At 42.4% G+C, this 10,992-nt stretch overlaps 1 protein-coding gene across 1 annotated transcript in view; it reads right to left on the reverse strand.

The window, feature by feature from the left end:
* The window catches only part of LOC115980523, a 20,203-nt gene extending 13,700 nt beyond the window's left edge, over positions 1–6,503 (reverse strand). Inside the window, exon 1 of the mRNA XM_031102757.1 lies at positions 6,407–6,503. Coding sequence (XP_030958617.1) covers positions 6,407–6,503 — 97 coding nt within the window. The remainder of the gene's footprint in view (positions 1–6,406) is intronic.
* Positions 6,504–10,992: the final 4,489 nt, after the last annotated feature.

Here is a 10,992-nt window from a genome sequence, read left to right on the forward strand (position 1 = left end):
TCTGTCCAAAACTTGTGATTTTTTTCTTTTTTGTACTTGGTTTCCCCATAGGCTTGAGTCCGAGGACCATGCAAGGCCTTGGTTCTGTCCAAAACTTGTGATTTTTTCTTTTTTGTACTTTGTTTCCCCATAGGCTTGAGTCCGAGGACCATGCAAGGCCTTGGTTCTATCCAAAACTTGTGATTTTTTCTTTTTTGTACTTGGTTTCCCCATAGGCCTGAGTCCGAGGACCATGCAAGGCCTTAGTTCTGTCCAAAACTTGTGATTTTTTCTTTTTTGTACTTGGTTTCCCCATAAGCTTGAGTCCGAGGACCATGCAAGGCCTTGGTTCTGTCCAAAACTTGTGATTTTTTCTTTTTTGTACTTGGTTTCCCCATAGACTTGAGTCCGAGGACCATGCATGGCCTTGGTTCTGTCCAAAACTTGTGATTTTTTTCTTTTTTGTATTTGGTTTCCCCATAGGCTTGAGTCCGAGGACCATGCAAGGCCCCTTGGTTCTGTCCAAAACTTGTGATTTTTCTTTTTTTGTACTTGGTTTCCCCATAGGCTTGAGTTCGAGGACCATGCAAGGCCTTGGTTCTGTCTAAAACTTGTGATTTTTTCTTTTTTGTACTTGGTTTCCCCATAGGCTTGAGTCCGAGGACCATGCAAGGCCTTGGTTCTGTCCAAAACTTGTGATTTTTCTTTTTTGTACTTGGTTTCCCCATAGGCTTGAGTCCAAGGACCATGCAAGGCCTTGGTTCTGTCCAAAACTTGTGATTTTTCTTTTTTTGTACTTGGTTTCCCCATAGGCTTGAGTCCGAGGACCATGCAAGGCCTTGGTTCTGTCCAAAACTTGTGATTTTTTCTTTTTTGTACTTGGTTTCCCCGTAGGCTTGAGTCCGAGGACCATGCAAGGCCTTGGTTCTGTCCAAAACTTGTGATTTTTTCTTTTTTGTACTTGGTTTCCCCATAGGCTTGAGTCCGAGGACCATGCAAGGCCTTGGTTCTGTCCAAAACTTGTAAAATTTCTTTTATCCGGTTTACTTTTCGACCATAAGCCCCTATACCAGGGCGGGGAAAGTTGGCTTGAGGCCGGAAGCCCCTAGAGATGCCCGCGCCCTTGGCACTGTAAGGCGTAGCCCCTAGCAGAAGCTTATGCCGGAGCAACAACTGTATGTTGCCGGAGTCGGAGGAAGTCCCAGGAATTTCTGCTTGCTAGAGAGCTGACTCCACCGCCACCTGCGCCAACGCACAAACTTTCCCACAGACGGCGCCAATTGTAAGGACACAGTTCTCTGGCGGCCCAATAAGGATATTGGGCTGGCGCATGAAAGATCCCTCACAATATGATTTGTAGAGAGTGGGCTTGAAAAGCTAGCCGTTGGTCACGGGGCGGTGCCCGGTCCTGGTTTTAGAGGAATTCTTGTAGAAAAAGGATTTGGGCTTGAACGTTTAAGCCCTACGGCATCGCATCCTATGGGATGGGACTCCTCGGAGGTGATCCGAGGACCATTGAGGTCTTACCCCGGTTACCCAACGATGGACTTTTTCAGTGAAGTCCGGTGTTACTGAGATGTTCTCCCCCATGTCGTCTTTCTTTTTTGGGGGTGGGATCCCCTTTAGGTTTACTTACTTTCTTCTTTTATACTCGTCTGCATTAACTGTCCTTCGTCCACGTGTAGGGTCAATCTTTACAAGACTGATATTTGTCCTATCAGTCTAATCCCAGAATTGTTGGGGATGGTTGATAAGGCTGCAGAGTATGGCTCTGTCAGGGGCAGTGCATTGAATGGCAATGAGAGCAGCTTTCCCGGATATTCTTAGATTCTCTTTTAAGCTTGGCCCTATACCGGTTTTATCCTTCTTCTTTTGGTGAGGTTTTGGATCTGCCGAGGACTGAGTTGTCCTCGGCTGCACCACAAGAATGTTTGGTGCTCTGCATTGTAGAGCTTAGGCCGTAGCTCTTCTCGGCTCGGGCCTTTGGACTCTCTAAGGGTGAATGGGCCTGGTCCATGAATTATTGGGCCCCACAAATACCTCGAACTTTCATTAAAAATATTAACCAAAGTCGGCCAACAGAACATTAAAAAGGTGTTGTGGAACATCTTCCATTCACACAAAATAACCACAAACATGTCTAGCAAGGTTATGAGTTACAACATTACCTACTCTACGAATATGGGAAAATAAATTTGAGTAAAAGAATCAATTATTGGCCTAACAACAAAAATTAAATGACCAAAAGAAGCAAAAGATTCCTCCTCACTTGTGAATGTTTTTGATAACTGTCTTGGAGTCCCCCTCAACCACAATATTAGAAAAACCCAGTTCAAAAGCAAAAGTAATTGCTCTGACTGCAACTAAAGCTTCTAAACATCTGATAAAGGAGGGAGGTGGGTAGTTTCAAACATGGAGGCCAAAACTTGGCCATCATGGTTGTGAATAACCACTCCTATCCCAGCTCTGTTGATATCTGAAGACAGTCCCATTGAAATTTACCTTGAATCGAGAGTTTGGAGGAGGAAGCCATCTGACCAATCGAGGATTATGGGCTACATTCTGTCTTGAGGATGCAGGAAGAACTTGAAGAAAATATTGCAACACTTGGGACGCATGGACCAAAACTTGAGCTACTGGTAATTCCTTATGGCTAGTTTGGATCATATTTCTACAATACCAAATGGTCCAAGCTATTGTGGCAAACAGTTCCAAGTTCTTTCCTTCCTTCATGATATGTTGCACTAATTCCATGAAGTTTGAGAAGTGCATGGTTCGGCAAATCAACCATTAGGAGTCTGATTCCGACACAAAATTGAATTCATGGCATTCCTATAGTGTGTAGGACTATCTTAACACAATTTTGACAATGCTCACAAACGTCCTCTAATAGGACTCTTTTATGAACCAAATTCAGCTTCACAGGGATTGCATAAATGAATGCCACATGAAGTTTCTGAATTTGTTTGGAACCATAGCTCCCCAAATTTTCCTTTAAAGATCTTGCTGAGGGGTCGGACTTCTAATGGACAGGTTAGGAGAAATATTCTCTTTTACAAGAAAATTGAAACCGAATTTCACAAAATACAATCCCAAAGAGTTAAAAAAACCAAATCAATTTATCCTCTGTACGTCTATTGCTTAAAGGGATACTTAAAATTAAATCAGCCTCTTGAGGGGAAAATAAACCACACACCAGCTTGGACTTCCAGGATATAGGGTTTGGGTTATGAGATCACATACTCAAATGTCTTGAAAGCCCTTAGTTATTGTAGAAAGAATTCATGGGTGCTCCACTGAAGGGAGCCATGCATCAACTCAAACACTAATAGAATCTCCATACCCTACTCTCCATTTAGCTACTCTCATCAACACATCCTTGCCTTTCAAGATGCTTTGCCAATCGTAGGATCCAAATATTGAACTTGAAGCTTCCATAATAGAGCAATTTGGAAAAAAACTTACACTATGTTTGGTTGGGGTGAAAATAGGAAGGATGGAAAACAGAGGGAGGAAAATAGGGTAGAAAACAGTGTTTTTCACTATTTGGCAAAAGAAGGAAAATGGGGAGGAAGGAAAACCCAGGAGAGAGTTTTCTCTATCGGGCCCACAATTTTCATCCTCCCAAATCGGGAGGAAAAGTCTGGAGAGAAAAGTGCTCTCATAGCACTTTTACACAAATGCCCTCTCTTTCCCAATAGTCACAGGAACTCAGCAAAGAAGAAAAAGACAATTTTCTAACCACCAACTCAACACAACCCAACTATCACCATTGCAACCCAAAAATAACTCAAAATCAACACAAAAAAACTTAAAATCAACTCAAACCCCATTGGAAAACCCATCCCAAACCCAACTCAAAATCAATCTAAAACAAAATTAAACCATTAACTAAAAACCTATAACCCAAACCCAAAATCAAAATCAAATACAAAACCAATGGTGGCAGAGACTTAATGGATCTGAGAATTTAGGAGAGAGATGAGGGATTTCCTTATGTTTCAATCATCTTCATCTTCTTCATCATCATCATCATCTTCTCTCTTCTTTGTAGCTTTCAAACTTTGAAAAAAAAAAAAAAAAAAAGATGCAGAGACTTGAGAGATGAGAGAGGGGCGGAGACTTTGTGGGTTAAGGGAAAGTAAGAGTTAAGTCACTTTATGGGTTAGGTGGGGTAGGTGGGAAATAATAAAAAAAGTGAGAAAAAATATTATTTTAATAAAAAAGTTTGTATAATAGATAAACTGATGTGAGTGTTTTGTAAAAGTGATAATGTGGTAAATTTTATATTATTTAATGAGTACAAATAAATTTATTTCTTACCTTTTATGTAATAAGGGTATAATAGTCAATTTATATAAATTACATTTTCCATCCTTCCCTTTTTCTCTCCAACCAAACAAAAGAGTTTTCCACCCTTCCACTTTTCCACCCCTCCAACCAAACACACAAGAGAGAAAACTAAATATTTTCCATCTTCCCACTTTTCCACTCCTCCAACTAAACAAACCCTTGGGCTTGAAAATACAGAAAAAAAAAAAAAAAAAGAGAATGCTTTTCATGCAAAAGTCACCAAGCTTGTTTAGCTAGGAGTGCGTTATTGAAGAGAGCTAAATCCTTGAAACTCATACCTCCTTTTTTTTTGTTTGGCAGAGAGTTTCCCATTTAACCTAGTGAATTTTCCGCCAGTTACCTTTTTATCCCCATCAAAACTTTCTTATTAGGCTCTCAATTTCATTGTAAAGACCCAAAGGAATTTTGAAACAGCTCATTGTGTAAGTAGGGATATCTTGGACAATAGCTTTAATTAGGATTTCCCTCCCTACTTGAGATAATAGCTTTTTTTCCCAGTCTTGTAATTTCCTCCACACCTTTTCCTTGATATAATTGAAACCATCCTTCTTCCTCCTACCCACGAAGAAGGGTAAAACCAAATACTTCTCATATTGTTTTATTTCTGGAACTCCCAAAGCATGCTTGATGTGTTCTCTCGTCTCTTCTATAGTAGATTTACTGAAAAAGATTGTTGTTTTACTTTTGTTGATTTGTTGACTGGAGTATCTGCGATAAACATCCAGTATATCAAGAATTTTTTGACATTCCTGCATAAAAGCCCTGCAAAAAAAAATATTCTATCATCTGTAAAGAGAAGGTGGGTTAGTCTTGGGTTATTTCTACATACAGCAGCTTAAGAAATAAGACCGTGTAAACCCTTTGTGCATAATAAGAAGAGGAAAGGAGATAGAGTGTCTCCTTGTCTATTAAAACCCAACTTTCTCATTACCATCTTCACGTAAGAGTTTTCAACTCTGTCATAGGTTTTGCCCATATTAAGCTTTGTGTCCATGTAATCATCTTTCCCTTTGTGCTTCTGCATATTGTGAAGAGACTCAAAAGCTACCAAAATATTATTAGAAATAAGTCTACCCTTAGTGAATACACTCTGGTGCTCAGTGATAATTTTTGGTAAAACTTTTTGAGTCTATTGGCTAAAACCTTCGAAGAGATTTTGTAAAGAACATTGTAGAGGTTAATAGGTCTAAATTTAGACATGAGTTTTAGGCTGTTAACCTTAGGGATAAGAGTAATGAAAGTGTCGTTAAGGTGGGCTGGGAAAGTAGCAGAATTAAGAAAATAAAGGACAGATTGAGATACAACATCACCTAGTAAATTCCAAAAAGTTTGATAGAAAAGGACATACCATTCGGTCCTAGAGCTGTGAGTAGAGCCATTTGTATAATTGCTTCCTGAACTTCCCAAGCTAGGAGCGGATAAGATAATTTAGCATTCATCTCATCCATTGAAAAGGGTAAAATTATGGGTGACGGATCCATTTAAATAAACCTGACGACTCTGGATTAGTAGGCTAATGGTGGACGAAACCAAAGTGCATGGACACAAGGTGGACGGGTCTAGAGGCCGCGTAGCATCCACCTGGTTTAAGTAATCTCCAAGGAATCCTAAATGGAAACAACTTGTATCTCACGGTTAACCCTAGCTCATAGAGTCCCAATATGAATAGAATTCTAACATGAGGAGGATTCTGTAATATACACCCATTAATGATGATCTTCTCTATAAGGAAACGCCTTCCTACACAAGAAACGGAGGTCGGTCCTACACTACTATAAAAACCCTAAGACCCTTACAAATCAAGGTATGCATAATTCATCCCAGCTCTGGCACTTTAGAGTTGTGAAAGGTTTTTTGACTTAACCTTCGTAGAGTCTTTGGCCGATACCACACCGGTACTCTCCTAGGGTTTTTCCTTGTTTTTGTCTCGCATGTATCATATTGAGCACGTGGGTATTGTGTGGCTTATTGACAATTTCCAACATCATCAATTGGCGTCATCTGTGGGAAGAACGTTGATTAGGAGATAAGCCATATTCATAGCTTCCCGGACGAAAAGTTACAAGGTACTTACCTGCTCGATGACAACCACCACCAACAATCAGGGCGACGAACCACAACCCACTGCCCTGGAAAGGCAAGTCCAAACCCTCACAGCAGTAGTGGAACATCTCACTAAGCAAAATTATGATCTAGAGGAATAGCTGTGCCAGAAGAACGTGGCGATGGATACCTAAGAGGAAGATCAAGAAGGCACCAGCGTTGAGAGAAGGAACCAAGAAGGGCCAGAAGGTAGTAACACCTCGAGTAGGCCAGAACGACAGGACACGAGTCGCCCATCCGTCACAGATACGGTTCCACCTCATATAGTCACCGAGATGTAGATGATAAAGGAACAGATTGATTTTATGATGAATGCCCTTAGAGGACGTGTGTCTAGTGACCTCAATGACTTGGTCCATTGAACTGATTCACCATTCACAGCATCCGTCACTTCATTCCCCCTTTTACTGAAGTTTCGTTTACCATAGGTGGAAAATTATGACGGATCCAAAGACCCTTTAGATCACTTAGAGTTTTTCAAGACCTTGATGCACCTTCAAAGGGTGTCAGATGAGATCATGTGCAGAGCCTTCCCCACCATGCTAAAGGGATCTGCAAGGATCTAGTTCAACAGGATGACGCCTAACTCCATTGGTACCTTCAAGGAGTTAAGTGCCCAGTTTGCCTCACACTTCATCGGGAGGCACAAGTATAAGAAGTCCACTGCATGCCTGATGAATATTAAGCAGTGAGAGGATGAGACACTGAGGTCCTACATCGCCCATTTTAACAAAGAGGTTCTCTCGATCGATGAAGCAAACGATAAAATACTCGTGACTGCCTTCACGAACGGACTACAGAAGGGTAAATTCTTGTTTTCCCTATACAAGAACGACCCAAAAACTATGTCAGATTTGTTGTACAGGGTAACCAAGTACATAAATGCAGAAGACGTGTTGCTGGCCCAAGAAAAAAGCTGAGGAAAAGGGAAAAACAGGACATATGGAAGGATAGGAGGTAGAAGATGTCTAGGACAGGAGAACAGTGGGAGGACAGGTGTTCCAAGTCCCCCACTGGAAAATTCACGAGTTTCATCCTGCTAACTGCCTCGATCGACCAAGTCTTGATGCAAATCAAAGATGAAGGAGTTCTGATATTTTCCGGCAAGCTAAAGGGAGATCCCAATAAGAGGTCTAGAGACAAGTACTGCTGTTTCCATCGTGACTATGGTCATGACACATCCGATTGCTACAACTTAAAACAACAAATTGAAACTCTTATCAGGCAAGGAAAGCTGTAGCAAGGAAAGAATAGATCCACCTCAAGAGCAGGCTCGGGAGAACGAGCGTCCTAAACCACCCATAAGAGATATAAGAATGATTGTAGGAGGCACAACGGCTACGGGGTCCTCCAAAAAGGCTTGTAAGACTTACCTCAAAATGGTCTAGAACGTCCAGCTGACGGGGTCGGTACCAAAGATGGCGCAGGTCGACGTCTTCACCACCCGCATGACGATGCACTTGTTGTTAGCATACGGGTAGGGAACTGCAACACGCACTGAATTCTGGTTGACAACGGTAGCTCAGCTGACATCCTATTCTACCCAGCATTCCAGCAAATGAGGATTGACAGAGAGCAACTGGTTTCAACATGCGCTTCGCTCGTTGGTTTTGGAGGAACAAGGGTATTCCCCTTGGGCGTAGTCACATTGTCCGTGACGGTTGGCGACTACCCCCAGCAGATCACTAAAGGCGTAACATTCCTTATGGTCGATTACTCGTCCGCTTACAATGCCATTCTCGGATGACCCATTCTCAATTCATGGAAGGTTATAACCTCAACCTACCACTTAATGATCAAGTTTCCTACAGATTATGAAGTAAGGGAGTTGCGCGGAAATTAGGTGGCTGCGGGTAAATGCTACATAGCTATTATAGAGATGGACGACCATCACTAGGCCATGAACATAGAAGAACACTAGACAGTAATAGAGCCTGTTAAAAGGCTTGAAGAGATGCTTCTCAACGACTTCAACCCTGATCGTATGACTAGGATTGGTACCTTCACTGGCCCGACAGTTCGCCAAGCACTTACAACATTTCTTAAAGATAACCGAGATGTATTTGCTTGGAGCCATGAAGACATGTTGGGGATAGACCCTTTGGTCATGGTGCACAGACTGAACGTGTCGCCCTCCTTTACACCCATTCATCAGAAGAAGCGGGTATTCGCCTCAAAACGAGACCAACCTATAGCGGAAGAAGTTCATAAGCTATAGGAGGCGAACTTCATTAGGGAGGTTTACTACCCCAACTAGTTGACAAACGTGGTAATGGTCAAGAAAGCAAGCGGGGAGTAGAGGGTGTGTGTAGACTTCACCAACCTGAACAAGGCATGCCCCAAAGACAGCTATCCCCTCCCGCGAATTGACATCCTAGTTGACTCTATGGCTCAACACTAGCTATTAAGCTTTATGGATGCTTTTTTGGGCTATAACTAGATCAGAATAAATGAAGTAGATTAGGAGAAGACTTCGTTCGTTACTATTCAGGGCCTCTTCTGCTATAAAGTAATGTTGTTTGGCCTCAAAAATGCGAGTGCGACATATTAGAGGCTCATGAACAAGATGTTCGCAAAGCAGATTGGGAGAAATGTCCAGATCTATGTAGATGACATGTTGGTGAAAAGCCGAAGAAAGGAAGATCATTTGAAGGATCTCAGAGAAACATTCAACACCCTTCGTTCCTACAATATGAAACTCAATCCGGGCAAGTGTGCCTTCGGAGTGACGACAGGAAAGTTCCTAGGATTCATAGTGTCTTAGAGGGGTATCAAGGCAACCTAGACAAGATCTGGGCTAGAATAGAAATGACACCCCCAAGGAACGTGAAGAAAGTACAAAGCCTCAATAGCAAGGTAGCAGCACTGAACAGGTTCGTGCCAAGGGCAACAGATAAATATCTACCCTTCTTCTGTACGCTGAAGAAATCTTTTGAATGGATGCCCAAATGTCAGTAGGCATTCGAGGACTTGAAGACCTACCTCTCATCCCCTCCATTGTTGAGTCCTTCCCAGCCTGGAGAAGAACTGTTCCTTTACTTTGCAGTATCCTCGGCGGCCGTTAGCGCAGCCTTAGTCAGGGAAGAAGACAGGGTACAAAAGCCCGTTTACTACACAAGTCGAGTGCTCTGAGGCAGAGGAAATATATCCATCAATGGAGATGCTCACCTTCGCTTTAGTTACAGCAACTTGAAAGCTCAAGCTATACTTCCAGGCCCACACTATTGTCGTCCTGACCGACAAACCTCTACGACGAGCAATGAGCAGTCCTGAAGTTACCGGACGGATGGCGCTATAGGCAATAGAACCGAGCGAGTTCGACGTACAATACCACCCACGTATTGCCATAAAGGGACAAACAGTCGCCGACTTCATTGCGGAGTTCACTAATATGGAAGGCTAGGGGGCAGAAGAGCCTCCTCACTAGAGCATCCACACTAATGGGTCATTTAACAAGCACATTGGTGGAATCAGTGTAGTGCTCTACTCTCTAGAGGGAGACGAGATCGAATGCATGGTTCAACTCGACTTCCCCATAACAAACAATGAAACAGAGTATGAAGCGTTACTGGCAGGACTAGACCTCGCCAAAGCTGTAAGAGCAACAAGTGTGATCGCATACTGCGACTCTCAGGTAGTTACCAATCAGATAAATGGCAACTACGAGTGCAAAGGAGAAAGGATGAAGAAGTATTTGGATCAGGTACGGAAACGTGTCAACAAACTAGAAGCCAAGTTTTTCCAAATCCCAAGAGAAGAAAATGAGCAAGCCAATCGCGTTGCCAAAGCTGCGTCAGCCGAATAAATGCTTCTCCTCGGTAAAGTACTTTCCTTTGTTCAAATTTCACCCTTGATAGATGACATTAGTGTGTAGGAAGTAAACTTAGAAAACAATTGGACTACACCAATAGTTTCCTATTTGAAAGACAGCACACTACCCGAAGATAAGGGGGCCGCAAGGAAGCTGAAGGTTCAAGCAGTGCAGTTTGTTGTGAAGAAAGACACCTGTACAAGAGGGGCTTCTCTCGACCGTATTTGAGATATTTAAGTCTCGAAGAAGCGGATTATGTCATGAGAGAAGTATACAAAGGGATCTCTAGCAACCACTCAGGATCGCGATCATTGGTACATAAACTAATTAGAGCTGGATACTATTGGCCTACTATGTAAAAGGATGCCCAGACTTATGTCAGAGTATGTGACAAATGTCAAAAGTTCAGCAATGTCATCAGACAGCCGACGGAAGAATTGACCCCGATAACAGCCCCGTGGCCATTCACTCAATAAGGACTCGACATCATGGGTCCATTCCCAATAGCAACGAGATAGTTGAAATTCCTTATAGTCAGTATAGACTATTTTACTAAGTGGGTAGAAGCAGAAGCCTTGGCTACCATTACAAAAAAGAACGTAAGAAGTTTCGTTTGGAGAAACATTGTCTGCAAGTATGGAATCCCCAGAATCTTGGTATCAGATAACAGGAAACAGTTTGTTAATGACTCCTTCAAAGATTTTTTCTCACAGTTAGGAATTAAGAACCACCACTCCTCCCCCGCC

The sequence above is a fragment of the Quercus lobata genome, chromosome 3, assembly GCF_001633185.2.
Source record: "Quercus lobata isolate SW786 chromosome 3, ValleyOak3.0 Primary Assembly, whole genome shotgun sequence".
NCBI lineage: Eukaryota > Viridiplantae > Streptophyta > Magnoliopsida > Fagales > Fagaceae > Quercus > Quercus lobata.